The 18,630-nt window shown below is 40.6% G+C and overlaps 4 protein-coding genes across 4 annotated transcripts; all 4 read left to right on the forward strand.

Annotated features, from left to right (window-relative positions):
- Positions 1–7,898: 7,898 nt before the first annotated feature.
- On the forward strand, positions 7,899–12,660 carry MFS9 (major facilitator superfamily transporter 9). Its single transcript, XM_086833075.1, has 5 exons — positions 7,899–9,635; positions 10,160–10,463; positions 11,143–11,683; positions 11,748–12,024; positions 12,095–12,660. Exons 1-5 carry the CDS (start codon positions 9,487–9,489, stop codon positions 12,420–12,422), a joined length of 1,599 nt encoding a protein of 532 aa, XP_086689201.1. The 5' UTR covers positions 7,899–9,486; the 3' UTR covers positions 12,423–12,660.
- Positions 12,661–13,569: 909 nt separating this feature from the next.
- On the forward strand, positions 13,570–14,102 carry MtnB (Metallothionein B). The gene is made up of 2 exons (XM_020958319.2): positions 13,570–13,819; positions 13,888–14,102. The coding sequence occupies exons 1-2, from the start codon at positions 13,795–13,797 to the stop codon at positions 13,992–13,994; spliced, it is 132 nt and encodes a 43-aa protein (XP_020813978.1). The 5' UTR covers positions 13,570–13,794; the 3' UTR covers positions 13,995–14,102.
- Positions 14,103–15,304: 1,202 nt separating this feature from the next.
- On the forward strand, positions 15,305–15,960 carry LOC110188419 (uncharacterized). Its single transcript, XM_020958144.2, has 3 exons — positions 15,305–15,496; positions 15,549–15,763; positions 15,819–15,960. Exons 1-3 carry the CDS (start codon positions 15,394–15,396, stop codon positions 15,855–15,857), a joined length of 357 nt encoding a protein of 118 aa, XP_020813803.2. The 5' UTR covers positions 15,305–15,393; the 3' UTR covers positions 15,858–15,960.
- Positions 15,961–15,995: 35 nt separating this feature from the next.
- On the forward strand, positions 15,996–17,130 carry Dic2 (Dicarboxylate carrier 2). Its single transcript, XM_086833076.1, has 2 exons — positions 15,996–16,474; positions 16,534–17,130. The coding sequence occupies exons 1-2, from the start codon at positions 16,047–16,049 to the stop codon at positions 17,030–17,032; spliced, it is 927 nt and encodes a 308-aa protein (XP_086689202.1). The 5' UTR covers positions 15,996–16,046; the 3' UTR covers positions 17,033–17,130.
- The last annotated feature ends 1,500 nt before the right edge of the window (positions 17,131–18,630 follow it).

Raw genomic sequence — 18,630 nt, forward strand, 5'->3', positions numbered from 1 at the left:
ATAATTATAAAAACAAAATGAAATAATTATTTGTAAATGCGAGCTAATCTTTACTTTTTACTATTTAAAAATCTCAAAATTAAACTTTTCCTTGAAGTAAATATAACTACATCCCCATGTAGTTCATTTCAAATACATAAATAAATGTATTTTGCAAACTGAGCATTGCAATATGAATATATTTTTGAGCTTACAAGCTAAGACCGCATTATTGCCTCCACCTTCAAGCCTTTTCTTAGTCCTGCCTAAGCTTTAAAATTCAAATAAGCAAAGATCATGAAAAACCTCTTCAAGTACACAAACACATATACACTCCTGCTGTAAATCAGCTCACATTGATTTGCATAGGTGTAAACATTAAAAGCTATAAAAATAGTTTCAAAGTGTTCATTGAAAACTTATTGAGGCGTAATGCCAGATGCGATATATTCGCTTAAAATAGCACAAGAGCCATGCTGTAAGGACGAAGGACGTGTATTTGTGCACCTGTTCGAAGATGAGTGTGAGTGTGTGTGTGGGTGTGTGGGTATGGAAATCTGGAAATCTGGGGAGCCTGGGGAGCCTGGGAGTGGGCGTGCATGCAAACAGGATGCTTGCTGTGCGATGTCTGGCTTGCTTCCATTTATAGCTCCGCTCACCTTTTCCGGGGTGAGAACCAGGATCGGTGGTGGAATTTGTCCATAAATTAGATATTTGTGTGGCGGCAGCGGACTGGGCCAGAGAGGAGAGGTCAGCTGTAACTAAGGGCAGGCGACGGGGGCTCGGATGTGTGCATAAATTGAAGGCATTGAATTCGGCATTCATTTACTTTACCAATTCAATTTGGATCTAGTGAGAAATGCAATTTAATTAAGCGTTAAGTGGCGCACTCGGAATTGAGTCGTTCGCTTTCGATGTTTTGATGGCAGACAGCTGATGTGGCATTGCACCATAAAGTCTTGTAATGCGCTCGTAAAGGCCTCTCATGGCCTGTGGCAGCGGTCCATTAAATTTTCGTTGATAGCCCCATGTGCACATGCGATAAATTTGCCGCGGATCCCTTTTGCACACACTCTCTTTTTTGGCTGCCTGCTTGCCTTTCGGGGGAATTTAATTAGCTTGGCAGTGAGTGTGCCATATTTTTGTTTAATTAAATGAGCAACAGCGGACTGACAGCATTCGCGGCTTAAGACTTCATTAAATGCATTTAGGTGGCCACAGTGCGTATGATTGATATGCTAGAGGAGACTGCCGTTGGGCTACATCCCTTTGCATAAGATATGCATGAACTGAACGAATTGAAAACATTCTGTCTAACTGCCAGGTTTGTTGACCCCTTTCACAGGACCGGGACAATTGTATACTGTATTCTCCCTTCCGTCCCAGAAGCGACATCCTGCATTTTTAATGAATTTGTTTCCAGCTTCCACTCTTGTGTCCAGTTTTGCATGGTTTCCTTTTTTATTCTGTTATTTTTTGTTTTCGTTTGAGTAGCCCATGAAGGTTTTGTTACACTTTTTAGTGCCTGTTATAAGCCTGGCTCATCGCATCTCAGCTCGGCTCATCCGCTTCTCGCCTGCGTCCTTCTGGTGGTGGTGGTGGTGAAACGCATTAATTCACTTTAGCTGAGAATTATGAAAACTTTGCCACAAAGCTGCAGCGAAAGTTCAGCCAGAAGCGCACCTTTGTGGTCGAGTCGAGTCGAGTATCTGTGATGGCAAAAGTTGAGCACTAATTAAGAGCTAATAACATTTTTGCACACTCTGCTGTTGGCCGGAGGGAAAAACTCCTTGATCAACCGCAGAAAATCGGAGATGGAAAAGTGCCTGCTCCTCACCGCTTTAACTCGAATACTCATACATGTATTTACTTGGACAGTTGGCTCTGGCCAGCTTCAGCAATCAATTTCACACAGCCGGGTTAAAAACATTTTAATTTCCATTTGGCCAGAATGGCAGGCTGGCCAAATTGCTGCGATTGCCATCAAATCCCAGGGCACTGGAATTTTCTCGGCAAGTTTTTAGGCAGCTGCCAACTGTCACACAGGTGGGCGGGGTCGGGCAAGGATGTAACACAGGGCGGGGCAGCGGCAACAGGAAAGGACGAGGACATCACAGGTTTTGCAGCCCCCCGGCTGCCTCTGTGAGGTTACTGAGAAAAATAATAAGAGAAAACGTGAACTAAAAAAGATTTGAGGTTAATTTAAAATGTGTCTTAAAGAGTGCATTAAAATGTCGAAATATATTTCATTAAATATTTTTTGGACATCTTTTGAAATGTTTGCAAGTATCTAGGGGATTCTAAGGTAACTATATTTATCTATATAAATAAATAAATAAGTTTTTCTAAGCTTTGAATATATAAAGGTTGACCTAAAATGCGTATTTAAGTAGTTAATTTAAATGTGTTTTTAAGTATGCCAGAATATATCTTTTATTAGCAATATTCTAGGGTTTGATATGAATAAATATGAAAACACATTTAAAACGTATCTTAAAGTATAAATACCATATGTTCTTGAATATTTTTGATTATATATATTAAATTGGTTTCAGATCTTTAAACCGTTCTGTGGCATTTCTATATGTTTAAGTATAGAAATTTTTGAAAAAACCTGTATACTGTGCACTTCTTTCAGTGCAGAAGAGGACACTGCCTTTAAAGAGGCAGGCAAAAGGGGTTTTTGAGAGAATAAAAATGTTGTTGCCGTCTCGCAGTCAATTGAGTTTGCTCCTGAGTCCATGTGTGTGTGTGTGTGTGTGTTGCGAGTTGTGTGTGACTGTGGGGCTGGAGTGTGTGTGGACTGGAGTGTGTGCGAATGCCAGTGCACTTTGCATGCGACCAGCAGGAGCAACCAGCAACAGCAGCAGGTCCCCAACCGGTCAGGGTTTAGTTTTCTTGTTTGTCGTCCTGCGTCCTCGTGTGGCATGTGTGTGTTGTATGTGTTGCATCTTCTCGTGTCCTCCACCGGTGCCTTGAGTAATGTTGTTTAGCCGCCTCTGAGCGAACTGAACCGAGATGCAACTGCAACACATGCAATGGATGCTGAATGCTTGTGGCCGAGGTGTAAGCGTTGGTTCGCCTGATTTACGAGCCAGCACAATTTCACTTGACATAATCTTGGCCAATTTTCTTGAATATGACTCCCCAGCGGCGTAGATGCTTGAACTGAATTGAATTCTAATTTCGCCAAGGGGTGCAAACGAGGTCAGTTCTTCATCGCCTCCGTTCCGTTGCCAGTCCCCCCGACTGTCGTCCTGTCTGTCCTGTCTGGCAAGGCAAATAAACGCTTATTTGCACACTAATTGCACCTGCGACGTGCTTTGTTATTATAAAATTCTATATTTACACAAGCGGGAGCTCTTGTACCGGCAATTCAACCCGGTGAAACCTACCCCCAACATTTGGCTTCCAGCTTAACCCGTTCCACCTTTCCTTTTTTGTTTCTGCCATTGTCACAATATTTGCCATTGTTGTTGCGCCTGGCTGGCAGTGCTGCCTTGTTAGTAGTCCTGAAAGGCTTTTCGGCTGCTGCTGAATAAATTTTTCAGAGTCTTCAAAGCCAACGTGGCGTATGATTAACCATGCGGATGTCTCTGGTGCTGTTGCTGCTGCTGCTATTCCTACTGCGGTTGCTGCGTGCATGTGGCTTAATTATGCGCAAGGTTAGCCTGTCTTTGCCCCGACTATATATCCCACTCAGTGCATCCTTGACCCAGGATGCGTGTTTCCCCGTAGCACTGGCTGCTGTTGTAGCAAAATTATGGTCATTAAAAGGCTTTCAGCCCCGCGCACATATCAAATCACATTAAAACATGTGTGCAAATGAGCTTGACCTCTGGTCTTTGCTGAAGTCGTAACTATCCCCCTTGAGGTTTGACTTTAATTTTACACCCAGACCAATGCTCTTACTTAAATGATTTCTTAAATATGTCAGCTAATTGAGACGATCCAGAACTCTTGATTTATGTTAATTAATGTCCATAACTGAACACCGAATTATACGAAAACCCATCTGGCAGATTGAGTCTCGTTGTGACTTGTGACCTCTTTGCCGGCATTGCCTACTTCCCGGCGCTATCTGGCTGGCGACTGGCAATTAGGCAAAGTTGGGCTTTGCAGCCAGCTAAAATATTTAAAGAGCTCCGGCAAGAGAGCTGGAAATGCGTTAACCTTCGGGGAATTACGTGTGTCCAAATGGAATGGAAATGAAATGTCCAACTGGGCTGGGCGACTGGGAATCGAAGAGGTTTAGGACTTGTGCTTTTACTTTGCTCACTCCTGCTGCATTTCAAGTAGGGGAAAAAGCGCAATGGCACAGGACGCCCCAGATCCAGTCGCCAGGAATAGTGAGCTGCTCTAGCTTCTCATTCTCCTGCTCCATCTCCAGCTCCTCGGTCGTGGCATGTCCAAGGAGCATGGCGAAGAGCAAAGGTGGGGGCTTTTGTAATATGCGCTCAACTCGCTGGAACTTTTGTCAACTCGAAATCAAAGGGGACGGAGCATGGCACTGGCACTGGCACAGGCACAGGAAGTTGAAAAGTTTCGAGTTTTGTGCTAAAGTTACTAGCAGAAAACCATTAAAGGCTCACGTAGTCAAAGTCAAAAGACAAATTTGCATTGGAACGCTTTTCGTTTATTCTCTCAGCTTATTCCTTATTTTTTTTTTTTTGTATTTTTACTTTATTTTATTCTTTTATTTTTTTTTTGGCTTGAAGGTGCACGGAATTCGAATGAAAATGAGAGAGAATCCGCTTAAAGCATTGCGAGCAATTTTCTGGGTTTGTTTGTCGCGCATTCAGCTGAAATTGTTTGCACTTAGCTGCGTTTGCTTTGAGCGCATAATTAAAATGTAATTTGGCAGCCAGCGAGCGCGCACAAAGGCGCAAACAATGATGCCGTCGGAGTACCGAATGCAAAGCTCCCCTCGTCCAGGTGAAAATTCGACACCTGCCACTGGCTTCTGGTCTGCAGAGTTGTACAAAAATGAGCTCTGCTCTGGACAAATGGGAGGAGGGAACTTTATTTTGAGACTCAATTTGTTACCATTTTGGTGTTTTGCTCAAATCCAGCTACACGTGAGAACACGACTTGACCACTTGGACGTTATCGTTCGATTTGCAGTGAGGTGTGAATATAACACCCCGGGGCTATCAAAAGCGCAGAAGTGCGGTGGCTCTGACCCAAAAATCAATTAATGGCACACACATTTCCTTGGGGGGAGGTACAATCGTTCTGTGGGGCAATCAATTTTGGTTGTTTTCTTCCCCGTTTTTAATTCAGCGTGTCCCCACATGTTGCTGTTGTATCACATTTCTGTTTGCTTTTCCTTTTCGCCAATTTCCAGAATGCCGGGATATTGCAATGTTTTTGTCACGTGCTCTGCATCTGCTCGCAGCATGTAAATTGAGCTGCCACACTTTTTGTTTATTTGTTCACGCAGCACGTGTGACTGCGCCAATTGTTTATGATATGTTCGGGGTAAAAACACAAAATAAAAAACAAGCACCGACAACAGAAGGCAAACGGCAATTTACTATATTTTTTTTTAAGTATCCCCTTGATACAGACAAAGATAATATGCCATTTAACGACTTTCTGAAAAAATTACATTTTATAATAATACAAAATAGATTTTTTTTACTTGTATATATATACTGAAACCTTGTTTTCAAGTGGCTAACTTCAAAAATTTTTTTCAAAATGCATTATTGCCTCTGGTTACAGAGAGTTTTTAAATGATTTTCAAGCCAAATTGTAATTGGATAATGTCTTGAGGCTGTCAATTCTTATATACTTATAAAAAACTGTATTTTAGTGATTTAAATATCTGGAAACCATGAGTCTTTTCATTTCTTGAGCATCTAATTTAAAATTTATAAGTGATTTTGGCTAAAAAATTAAGTATTGGCTATTATAATCTAAATTCAGTTGTTTTTAATAATAATTTCATGAGCATACAACAATTTAAAGGTGAGTTTTCTGTACATTTGCTTTCTAAAATTTATTATCTTTAAAAGAAACTTTAAATAAAACCTTATATTTTTCCATTTAAAAGTGTATTTCAGTGCTTCACTTTGTCCACAAAACATAGTATTTTTGCAATCGCTTAAGTTCTTGTTTTCTTTTGCCCCCCAAAAAAATATTGCAAACAAATAACTGAAATTATTGCGAGCCAACGAGGCGTATGCGCTATGTGAGCTTTATGTGCTAAGCAGAGCAGAGCCCTGTTAAGCGTACTGCTTGCCGCTGTTAAGCTACAGCGAGTTAACAGAGCGAAGACCATTGTGAATATCTTTAGGTATATAGCGGTGATAAGGCTCTGCTAATTAGTGACCACCCGAGAATCATATCAAGCGCTGATCTTAAAATAATATTTAAAACCCCCACAAACTGGATATTTATGCAATTTTTGTTTGTTTGCCGGCAATTACCACAATAATTCGCACTCGACAATGAAAATAGATGACATTAGTTAAGGCGTAGAGCCACAGAATTGTCGTGCCCGATCCCCAACTGTTAATTTCTGCGGTGCGCTCTGCGTGCTATTTTTTATTTGACACCGAATTGTTTACTCCATTGCGGTTACTATAAATAAACGTAGAAGAAACTATAGAAATATTATATTTAAAAGTATTATTATCCTGAAATTAATTAAATTCATTTAAGGTACAGTCAAATTGTTCAATAATAAGAAAATCTCTAATATCAATCAATTATGTTCAGTAATTTAATACCGGCAACTACAACTGACTAATAAAATCAATTAATTGTGCTAATCCAATTAGGTGAGTGTTTTCGTGATACGACTTTAGGAATGAATGATTAATTACACAGTGTATTTTAAAAGAAAAACACAGCTAAATAAAGTTTAAAGTGAGGAGGAAAGGTGGGTGTGATATATGGGATTGATTTATATGTACATTAAAATAGAAAACAAAAAACGAAATTAACTTCAGGTAGGTGAAGCTTATATGCCCTTGCAGTTTGCAATTTAAATATAGGATCGAATCGGAAATGAATCAAAATTAAATGGAAATGGATCTAAGCTGAATCAGAGTTTATAATCGCATAACTAAGCCAAAAATGCATTAATTTTAATTCGGAAAGCTTTCCTATGCTTAGTTTGTTATTGTTATTTCTTGTAATTTTTTGACAATTTTAACGATGTAACCCCTTAAAAATTTTTTAAATATTGAAAAAAATTTCTAAAATTTATTTCTTTGACCGGACATAGCTAGATTAAATTGTCTGTTAATGCTGATAAAGAATATTTATGATTTATAGGGTCGGAAATGACTCCTTCCCATAGTTACAAGCTTTGGACTTAAACTTAAATACCCTGAATGGATATTAATATCCAAAAACAATTTAATTACTTTTATATTTTTGCGATTTAGATTACATTTAGATTTATTTAGATTTATCCGTGTTCTCTGCCAAAACTAATCACATTGATCTTAGGCCTAAAAAATCTGTTTCTTAAAATAAATTTAACTTAAAAGTGCCCAGCCTTGAACCTGTTCATTTTCCCGCATTCCATACTCGTGCTAAAAGTAGCTACCGAAATTAGTGACAAATCTCGCAGATTCAATTTAGAATCAGCAAATGCTGCGACTGTGCCCGCAAGCAATGGTCGCCCGAATTGACGAAAGATTTTATCTTTACAAGCGCCACATATATTCCGCCTAATCAAACGATAAGCTTTATGCCGATCCCTATCAGTGCTGGCGTCCTAATCACGCCAATGTGCGCTCGGGTCCGTTCCTGCCTCTTTTGGCGCTCCGGCCTGGCCGGCTTTATTGCTCCCCAGTGAGCCAGTGCCTCAATTGAAGTTAACTGAACGATGATGAGCGGGTATGGAAATCCCAGCTCTCGCTGCCGAGCCGAGCTGCTGGCTGCCGGCAGATGGATGGATCAGTCCGCTGCCAGCTACCGGCGACTTCACACCTGCCCACACGCCCACCCCTAGCGGCAAGCAGTGCTGTCGAACGGATCGATCCAAGCAGTTGAGAGAGGATTCCAAGATTGAACTTCATCGGTGCGTTTTTCTTGGCCTTCATTTCGAATCGAATTTTTATACTTGCAAAAGTTTTGTGACAAAGTTAACGTATTTTGCATATATTTAAAGAAAAAGTTTCAAAAGTATTTTCTCGTGCACATGTGCTGGTGTTTATTGAACTCGGTGAGCTATTTGCTCAACTGCCTTCGATGAAGTTTTAATTAAAGACATTTTGCCGCCTTGCTGCCTGGGATGCAGCTGTTGTGCCAAATCTTGAAGTAAATTGTAAAGTTTTGAGAGGTGTTTCTCGATTGAATAATTGGTGAATTTTTGTTAGACTTGTTATGACGAACCCGAGACAGGGCTAATTACGTATCGGCTAAGGTACCGCCTTCATTTTTTTTGCTGATTTTAAAGCAAAAAAGTAAATATTTTTGTCGCAACGCGCTACTTATCAGAGGCAACAGGTTTTTTCGTGGACCTGTCGAAGATGTTTGTTTCAGGCGAACCCCATCACCCGAGGCCGGAATTTATGATCCTCGAAATGGCACTTCATAAAGTACAAATCTCAGTTGCGTTATTTTCTCTCAGGCCCAAAAAAAACCGAAGTTTTTGCAGATAAGCATAGGACAATAAAAGGATAAGACCAGGCTATATATATAACATTTTATGATCGCCATAAAAAATACGAGAAACTCATTAAATAGCAATTAGTTTTTTTTTCATATTTTTTTAATGCGAGCAGTAAATTGTTTTACGATAGCCGATTGTGGAAATGTTTGATAGCATGGAAAACTTTCGGTAAGCATTTTCCTTTGGTTTATTCGGTTTATGACAGTTAAATGTAATCAATTGAGCGGTAGTTGTGCCATAAAACCATAATGATAAGCACAAATTCTGATATCTATTTGTAGCCACAAGTGTCGAGTATGACGATTACTTTCACTGATTTCCACACACGTGCGTGCTGGCTGTGCAATTGCTTCAATTTTTTAATGACACTCAAAGGCAGCGCGTGTTGTGCCAAAATATTCATGCAATTTGCAAATCAAAGCGAATCAAGTTGACTGGACAATTATTTGATTATGACATCCATATCCATGAGCCGAAGTGCGAGCGATATAAAGGTTCTCAGCTGCTGGATTTCGCGTGCCACAATTGGCGAACCATTCGCTTAATAAGTTAAATGGATAATTGAGTTAAGATGCTCAGATTTCTCATTCTTCCAGCCTCTAATCTCTGCCTCTGTCGTCCCGCTGCCGTATTATGTTTCCGCATTAGTGGCCCACAAATTGCTTAGCAAAATGTTTGCTCTTCGCTCAGTGTCAATGTCAATTACGCGACAAAGCACGCAACCGATCCCGCGGACTATATATATATCTATATATCTATATAGCCCCTGCGTATGGGCGCGATCTAACAATTGGTGAAATTATAACACGCCTTTTGTATGAGGGAGCATGAGGGAGATCTAAGTACGAGTTTAATGAATCGCCATCACGCACATGAGTTGTTTAGTGAGTGTATTGTATAAACAAATTGGTGGAATTATTTCATTTACACAGGCTCACAACGATCGGCTGGCTGGCACAATGACGACTGACTTGGAGTCACCGAAGAATGGCAAACACCTGGAGCAGGTGGGCCACAACAAGTGAGTACTTTACTCAAGGCAAGCCATTGCAATCTACTTTATATCTAATGGGTTCCGCATACCTCAAGAGTCCCAGACATATGCAGATAATTCAAAAGTAAATACATTGGTTAATGAATGACTTAGAGACAGATTTGCACATAAATCTTGACAAGGAATTTAAACAATAACACTGTCAATAATAATTAGAGTTATTGAAATTTTAGCAATATTAATTATATACATTTATCAAAGCTCTCCCAATGAATACAAGAGTCTGGTTAGGTATATAGACTCCTCTGCACCCTGGGGCGAAATGGGTTGAATAAACCAGTCGATAAGAAAACCACTCCAAAACTGGTTCCGAGGCTAGACGTAAACAAAAAGTATAAAAATAAGCAGAAACAGAGCAACCAGACTGCCTGCGGTAAATGCTGGCCAACCGAAAGGGAAAGTGACCCCCTCGGGCTCTTCATTTGCATGGCTTCCTCCTCCCATTTCCTTCTCCATCGGTGAATCTAACAAATTTTTGGCCAATTTCACAGCAATGAAATCACGGAGAGCGAGCCACTGACCTGGCGCTTCTGGCGCAAACAGCGTTACATTGTGGTGCTCCTCGCCTTCTTTGGCTTCTTCAACGTGTACTCTCTCCGGGTGAACCTGTCGGTGGCCATCGTGGCTATGACCGAGAACCGTACGGTTGTGGATGGCGATGGTAATATATCCTATGAGCAGGACTTCCCCTGGGACTCCAAGCAGAAGGGCTTGATCCTCAGCTCCTTCTTCTATGGTTATATACTGACGCAGTTCCTGGGCGGGTACATTGGCACCCGGATCGGTGGCAACTTGGTGAGTTGGCTTTAATTATATTCAATTAATATAATAAAACTAGATAATTATTAGAGTAGCTCTAATGACATTACTGGTATTTACTTATTTAAGCTTCCTAGTAAACCAATCTGCATAGGAATGTTTATATTCATAACAAAATCTGGTTTGTGCATTGTGCCTGGGGAGTTATTAATAGTAGTAATTATCAAATTATAATTACTTTCAAATAACAGAAGGCAATTATATGTGTAAACTATTTAACTCTATTTGGTTTAAGTTTAAAATCATAAAAAGTGCAATTTAATAAACTATTAAATTACTTATAGTTAACCAATTAACCCATTCAAATGATTTTTTAAATAAAAAACTGCTTCAGAGAAGAGAAGTTATTAATCCAGGTTACTTTTGTAATAAACTATAGATATTTCGGGTTATTATTTAGATTAATGTTAACTATACATTTAAAGCTGTGATACTTAATTAAAATGAAATATAATCATTTGTCTAACTTGGTCAAACTTACTTAGAAATAATAGAAATATAAACAATAAATGTGAATAGACTCATAATAAATATTTGAAAGCATAAACCAAATGAAAGTGAAATAATTGAGAAACTTTTTAATCGAAAACGTTTAAAATACCTAATAAAATAATCCATTAGAGATATTTATTAATTATTTAATATCTCTACGTAGGTATTTGGCACTGGCATCGGCAGCACTGCCATTTTGACTTTGCTCACTCCCTTGGCTGCCACTCACAGCCTGGAGATGTTCCTGGCCGTCCGTATCATCGAGGGCTTCTTCGAGGGCGTCACCTTCCCGGGCATCCATGCAGTGTGGGCCCGCTGGTCACCGCCTCTGGAGCGTTCCCGCATGGCCTCTATTGCATTTGCAGGAAATTATGCTGGAACAGTGGTGGCAATGCCTTGCTCCGGATTCCTGGCCACTAAATACGGCTGGCAGAGTGTGTTCTATGTATTCGGAGCTATCGGCGTGGCCTGGTACATCATCTGGTTGATCTTTGTAAAGGCCGGACCTGAGTTGGATCGTTTTTGCTCGAAGGAGGAGTGTGAGTACATTCAGAAGACCATCGGATATGTGGGCACCAAGCACATCAAGCATCCCTGGAAATCCATCTTCACGTCGATGGCCTTCTATGCCATCATGGCCTCTCACTTCTCGGAGAACTGGGGCTTCTACACCCTGCTCACCCAGCTTCCAAGCTTCCTCAAGGGTGAGTTTATATCCTGTGCTTGCTTGTGCGTGGAAAAGAAATGCTTTACCCTCGGCCATTACAGATACGCTCAACTTTGACCTGGGCAAAACGGGCATCCTGTCGGCCGTGCCCTATCTGGCCATGGGCATCCTCTTGGCCGTTTCCGGCTATCTGGCCGATTGGCTGCAGGTGAAGGGCATCTGGACGACCACTCAGGTGCGGCGCAACTTTAACTGCGGCGCCTTCCTGGCCCAAACGGTGTTCATGATGCTGACGGCCTATCTGCTGGATCCCACCTGGTCGGTGGTCTGCCTGACCATTGCCGTGGGCCTGGGTGCCTTCGCCTGGTCCGGATTCGCGTGAGTGTGGATGCTGGTTAATCCTGACAAGAAGTGCCACTCATTCGGACTTTTTATGTTCCACTTGTAGGGTCAATCACCTGGATATAGCCCCGCAGCATGCGAGTGTGCTGATGGGCATTGGCAACACATTCGCCACCATTCCGGGCATCGTGAGTCCACTGCTCACCGGCTACGTGGTTGTGGAGCAGACCAGCGAAGAGTGGCGCATCATCTTCTTCATTTCGGCGGGCATCTATCTGATTGGCTGCGTCGTCTATTGGTTCTACTGCTCCGGTGAGCTGCAGGAATGGGCCAAGACGCCCGAGCAGAAGGCCCAGGAGGCCGAGGAGAAGGCCCAGCTGCAACTAACCCAGACAGCTGGGTTCGTCAATACCGCCGCCGAGCTTAAGGACTAACTAACTAGATAGTTGAGGCCGAGGAGAAGGCCCAGCTGCAACTGACCCAGACAGCTGGGTTCGTCAATACCGCCGCCGAGCTTAAGGACTAACTAACTAGATAGTTGAGGTTGCTCCAATCGAGCGAAGCGTCACCACCATCATGAATTTTGTGCCCTAGTATTTGTCATTTGTTATGTTTTTTGTGATGCTAGCAATATGCACACCATTGTGTCTATATTTATGTATGTTAATCAAATGAGTATTTCTCGACACTCGCCGCGAGTGTGTCTGCGAATAATACAAGGCATTTTATTACAAATATTTATTTGGTATTTAGTTTTGTGCGATCCGGAAAGTATACCATAATTTTGTGGAGTAAATATGATTGCTTTTTTTGGGCGGAGGCATTTGTAGGTGAAGCCTGAAAATATGCTTGGGATACTCGTTGATACTGGTGCTTTTTATTTTTTCACATCGGGTTTTATATAAGCATTTTCTGCTGCTCCAATGGATGCAATAAAATACTAAGAAATAATATTAATTTTACGTATTTTTTTTAAGTTATTGCAAGATAATTTCTTGAATCTCCTGATCAAAGATCTCCAGAAATCTTCAATAAACTATAATACAAATGCTGTCACTTTTTATATATTTACTTGGCTTTTCTTTTCTTAATTAGTTCCCTGTCCAATAAATGAATATCCCCTACAAATTTAATGAATTATAAGAAACATAATCCGACTATAATTACTATAGTGAGAGTACCAGTAATGGGTTTACATTTTTTCTTTAATTTACAAGCCTCTTTAATTTAACTATTATTTTTTAAATGCCTTCTAATGAATACAAAACATATACATAAACAGACTTGATAGAAGTTTTCCCAGAAACAGGCCCTAGCATAAATGAATGATTTTTTTATGACATTTCCAAGGGTTAATAATTCTTTTAAACAGGTAAAAAAATATGTAAAAAAGGTAAAATATAACAACAAATTCTTTTTTATTTCTTTTCTTTGTGTGCTTCTGGGCTGTTACGTGAGTCATGTCAAGCCAACGCGGCGTATACGCAATTTAGCTGATAAAGCCAATACGTATACGCGGCGTGTGCAGCGAGTCGGGCAAAGCGAGATTGCGTGTGCAAATACAATAAAGTATCGTAGGCCTGGTGTCTGATAAATTGCGAAGCACTCGCTCTAGGCTTGCACACGACGCGATAAGTCGGGTCAAGCAAACAAATTTGTTTTCGATTTGTGCAATTTTGCACTCGCCCGAGGCCATCTAAATTGGTATAAATGCGGCGGGCAATCACGACAACAGTTGAATAGCTAAACAAGCTACAAGGAAGCACTAACGAAGTCACAGAGAGAGAGCTACATATTCCAATCGAAATGGTTTGCAAGGGTTGTGGAACTAGTAAGTGATACCAAAAAAAGCAGCAACAGCAGTATGTCAAGTAATTGACAAGCGTTCTCTATTCACAGACTGCCAGTGCTCGGGCCAGAAGTGCGGAGACAATTGCGCCTGCAACAAGGACTGCAACTGTGTCTGCAAGAATGGACCCAAGGACCAATGCTGCAGCACCAAATGAACTGGCCAACTAACTAGCCAACTTCTAAGCTGAAGTTTAACTCCCCCCCTTCATGAAGTTTTTGGTCACAATAAAATAAAGTTTATGAAGATTTCGTGCATTTAAAAAGTTCTGTCCTAACTAACTTTCACTTGGCCAGGGACAGCAGTCGATAATTTCATTTTTGGCATTTGGCAGCTAAAACCCAATTATGGTAGAATAATAAACGTGGGCTGGCATTTCCGTTAAGCAAACCGCAAAATAGAATTACATGAAAAATAAACAAAATGCAACGCAATGCGACAATTTAGATGAACATTTCTATAAATAAATATAAATTTGCCATCTGCCCTGGAATTTAAATCCAATCCATCAGCGATGATTTCGTTTGGCAACTTTGTTGAAATTCAGGCCTAAACTGAACTCAAAATAGCACAAAATGTCATTCAATTTGCCTGCTCATCGAACCGAAATCAAATTATTTAGCCGTTTTAAGCCCTTTCCAGAATGGACTTTGCCCATATTGGGCATATGCCCAATATGACTGCGATAGCGAAATGCGTTTTATTTTTAGAGAAAATGTATTTCGATTTTGAAGCAATAACTCACAGAATTGCATTCCGCACAACACATAATATATATACACATATATCGAATTCGGCTTTTGCAACAAATTTCTCCACCGTTGGCTCAACTTTCATGGCATGCCAATGGATTTGATATGTTTCTGTGTGTCAGCCGTATAATAACTTTCCCTCCCAGGTTTATTTATTTAATGGCCATTCAGTCGGCGCTTGCCCCCTGCTGGATTCTGTTTAAAGAGCGGTCGGTCGAGTGCCGGCTGCCAGCTGTCAAAACCAAATGACCAATTAAAATACAGGCACTTGTGGACAATTTCAAGCGCTCGTTTCCGGTGCCTGAGCTGTCAAAATATTTATGAAACAACAGAGCTTCGGATCCATTAGCATAATCAAAGGTGCGTGATTGAGGCATTTCTCTGAGGCTTTTGTTGCGTGCCAACCACGTTTTGTTGCCCTTTGTGCTGGGCTTCCTCTTGGCCGGAAGTGAGCGGCAGTTTTTGGCTAATCAGGTGTGAATAATGTGACAAGAAAACGCTCTCGAGTAGTCACTGTTTATATTTTTGCAATTGTAAAAAGACATTGCTTTGATGAAGAAAATGTGGGGGGAAATTGTTTGGAAATTTATGCTTGTTCTGAGTTTAGTAGTACAGAAAATAAAGGGTAATTATATTGAAATCTGAAATATGTTTAACCTCTGCATCATAAAGACTAAATGCGGATGCCATTTTACTGGTTTGATGTTTAAAATTCAAGTGTTAACTTTATGAACATCAAAGACAGTATATAATTAAACGTCATTAAATATTGAAACCCAGCTGTATGAATGAATTTTCCCAAAAATGGCTCTAGAAATGCAACAGAAAATGGTGGTGACACCCAAGATGGGCAATGGTGATCTAGAAAATGAGGTGCAGTCAGGAACCGCCATAGAGATTGACTCAGGTAAGTTCATACCAAGGAAAACGATCCTGTCTTTATTCATGTTTTCTTGCAGATGACGAGAGCTCATGTATTCAAGAGAATAAATCTGCAAAATATACGCGAAAAGCTGTATTCCTTGTACTGTTGTTCAATGTATTTCTTATTGTTGCCGCCACTCCTGTGTTTTTATATTTTCGTAGTGAAAACGAGCTATTGAAGAAAAGGTTACTCGACTTTTTAATTATCGGTGGAGCCATTGTTGGAATCCCCGCTCTTTACTGTATGGGTGTAAGTCTTTATAACAAACTTTAAACTACTACTTTTAAAGGGGTATCTTTTGCAGGATCTAGGCGAAGGCAAACCAAACTTCTACTACATATAATATGCAATATGCAAGGATTGAATTACACAATTAATTTCAAAATTCCAAAGATATCTCACTATCCATGCTAATATTAGCAAGACTGTTAACTGACACATTTGAGCTTTTAACACCAACAATAACTTAGTATTCACATCTGATTAATTTAATTATTTCATGTTAAGCCAAAATTCTTAAGAGACTGCAGAAATGGCAATTAGAAGACCAGTATACATGTCCTACAATCAGAAACGCATTGCGCGTTGGTACTTTGGTGGTGTGGCCAGTTCAATGGCTGCCTTAATCACTCATCCCCTGGACCTGATGAAGGTGCTCATCCAGACTCAGGCGGAGAAGTTGTCAATGCTTGCTACAGCACGCAAAATCATAAAGGAGCAGGGTGTCCTGGCCATGTACAATGGCATCTCGGCCTCCATGCTGCGACAGTACACCTACACGCTGTCCCGCTTTGGAATCTATCAGGTGGGCTCCGAAATGATGGACACCAGTACCATGCAACGGAAGACCGCCCTGGCGGCGGTGGCCGGTGGACTCGGTGGATTTGTGGGTGCTCCAGCGGATCTGATCAATGTGCGTCTCCAGAATGATGTCAAGTTGCCCGAGGAAAAGAGACGCAAGTATGATATTTTCAATTGATGTTTAGTGGGGATATTAATAATTATATATTCCATAATAGCTACAAGCATGCTATCGATGGTCTGGTGCGCATCACTCGCGAGGAGGGTTGGCGCACCTTGTACAATGGTTCCTCAATGACCGCCCTGCGCGGCATGGGTATGACCGTCGGCCAGATCGCTTTCTACGAGCAGAGCAAGGATATCCTGGTGGATTTAGGTATGCCTCAGAATATGGGTACCTATATCACCGCCTCGATAATATCGGCCACGGCGGCTACGGTTTTAACACAGCCTCTGGATGTGGTAAAAACTCGACGCATGAACGCCAGAGCCGGAGAGTACTCTGGATTGGCGGATGTAATCATCAAGACGTTCAAGGAGGGACCATTGGCATTCTACAAGGGCGTAGTTCCCGCCTTTGCCCGACTTATGCCGCACACGGTTCTGCTGTTCTTGAGCCTGGAGTTCTTGCGGACTCACTTTGGCTATTTGCCGGAGCCGAAGAACACCGGACCCTTTTATCGCTACCAAAATGATATTGATGATGATGATGACTGATCATAGGTCTTTGTTCAAAATCTCCAGTGTGTTTTATGTATGGAGTATGTGTAGTAACAGTGAAATATAGTGAATTGCTTTAAAAAGCTTTAAAATTATCTGGGTCTCCCAATATATATATATATCCTGAGAAACTAATCAGCTTATTCAACGCTAAGAATCTCTTGCGATTTCATGTTTACTTCAAATACAATGGGTTTCTTTGTTTGCCAACGAAATTAAATTTCGAATTTGCAATTTGCATCTGTTTTTTTTTCGTTTGGGGCTACTTAGAAGTTTTTCTTCGCTTTCGCTTCACGTTTTCACGTTTTCATGTTCCACTTCTTTTTTGGACTGGTTTTTGTTTGGCCAATGAATGCTTTATGAGCTAAAGGTACTCCATTACCCAGATGAATGCTTTAATGGGCCTTAAAGCTAATGAAGCTGCCGTGCGCCCGTCGCTCGGAGAACTGGCATTTCAGCAAAGACTCATAATGCGGGCCCACAACAGGGCTGATGTCGTGTAAGCGCATTAAAGCCATTAACAGGTTACACGAGAGAAATAGGGGGAGGGAAATAGCTGGAGAGCAGGAAAAGCAAAAGGAAAACGACGAAAAGGCGAAAGGCAAGCTAGTGTAGAGACACGTTTTGTTGACACGGAAAAACAATCATACGCCCCGTGTGCCACTCCGGTCAAGACTCAAGGTTACAGTGCCATCATCGATGCCATTGTCCATGCAATATTGATGCCAGCCAACGAGCTTTCAATGTCCACCTAAAACAGTGTTTAAACTAACTTGGCAGCTCTTTTTCCAGCAAATCTGCTCCGGGGCAGCTGCTGTTCAGCTCCAGAGTTAATTACATTTCGGAAGCATTAAAAATTGAATGAGTCCCCGCAGCTTCTACACGGCATCAACATTGCTTTGGCTCATGTGAGTGCGGAGTGGAGTGGCTGCGGGAAATTATAATAAATAATAATTATGAAATAAGAATTTAATTTCACCGCCCGATAAGCAATTCGTTCTGTTCAATATAGCCGATAATGTGCATGAGAGCTCTCACATTAAAGTTGAATATTGCCGCGGAAATTGAATTTAATGGCGAGCTCTTGGAATCGCATAACGATTGCGGTGTCATTACCTTTGTGGAAATAATTGGTGTTAAATAGCTTGGGAAAGGTGTGTGGGGGTCAGATGGCAATAAAATTACGTCAGCGTTGAATTAATTGTTTGGTCATAAATTACAATTATTATTCAAGTCTCCTGTCATCAACAATAATCCAAAAAATAAATGTGATATTTATGATTATATAATCTATTTTATTAGGCAATTTTATGACTCATTTTATTATTATTAATTAGAAATGAATTCAATTAATTAAATGCATTAGAAAGACCTTTCAGAGACATCTTTAAAATAGTTGTAAAGGATTGTAGCTCAGTGCATTTGAGTTCTTGGTTTTGGCTTTAAAGGAAAAGGACTAGTGCCTTCAAAAGTTAATCTAAAATGCAATCTATAAACTATATAATAATTTATGCCAAAGTGACTCTGAAGTATTTGTAAGCTACATTACATATTTTAGTTAAAAGTTTTTAATTAATCTAATGCATTCCTTTCAT

This window comes from Drosophila serrata, unplaced genomic scaffold (assembly GCF_035046125.1).
Source record: "Drosophila serrata isolate PLE 108 unplaced genomic scaffold, ASM3504612v1 contig_269, whole genome shotgun sequence".
In the NCBI taxonomy this organism is placed as follows: domain Eukaryota; kingdom Metazoa; phylum Arthropoda; class Insecta; order Diptera; family Drosophilidae; genus Drosophila; species Drosophila serrata.

Coding starts and splice junctions, on each gene's coding strand:
- MFS9 (XM_086833075.1), top strand. CDS start 9,487: ATGAGTTGTTTAGTGAGTGTATTGTATAAACAAATTGGTGGAATTATT. Junction 9,636..10,159: donor GAGCAGGTGGGCCACAACAA/GTGAGTACTTTA, acceptor CCAATTTCACAG/CAATGAAATCACGGAGAGCG. Junction 11,684..11,747: donor GCTTCCAAGCTTCCTCAAGG/GTGAGTTTATAT, acceptor CGGCCATTACAG/ATACGCTCAACTTTGACCTG.
- MtnB (XM_020958319.2), top strand. CDS start 13,795: ATGGTTTGCAAGGGTTGTGGAACTA. Junction 13,820..13,887: donor TTGCAAGGGTTGTGGAACTA/GTAAGTGATACC, acceptor CTCTATTCACAG/ACTGCCAGTGCTCGGGCCAG.
- LOC110188419 (XM_020958144.2), top strand. CDS start 15,394: ATGGCTCTAGAAATGCAACAGAAAATGGTGGTGACACCCAAGATGGGC. Junction 15,497..15,548: donor CGCCATAGAGATTGACTCAG/GTAAGTTCATAC, acceptor GTTTTCTTGCAG/ATGACGAGAGCTCATGTATT. Junction 15,764..15,818: donor CCGCTCTTTACTGTATGGGT/GTAAGTCTTTAT, acceptor TATCTTTTGCAG/GATCTAGGCGAAGGCAAACC.
- Dic2 (XM_086833076.1), top strand. CDS start 16,047: ATGGCAATTAGAAGACCAGTATACATGTCCTACAATCAGAAACGCATT. Junction 16,475..16,533: donor CCCGAGGAAAAGAGACGCAA/GTATGATATTTT, acceptor ATTCCATAATAG/CTACAAGCATGCTATCGATG.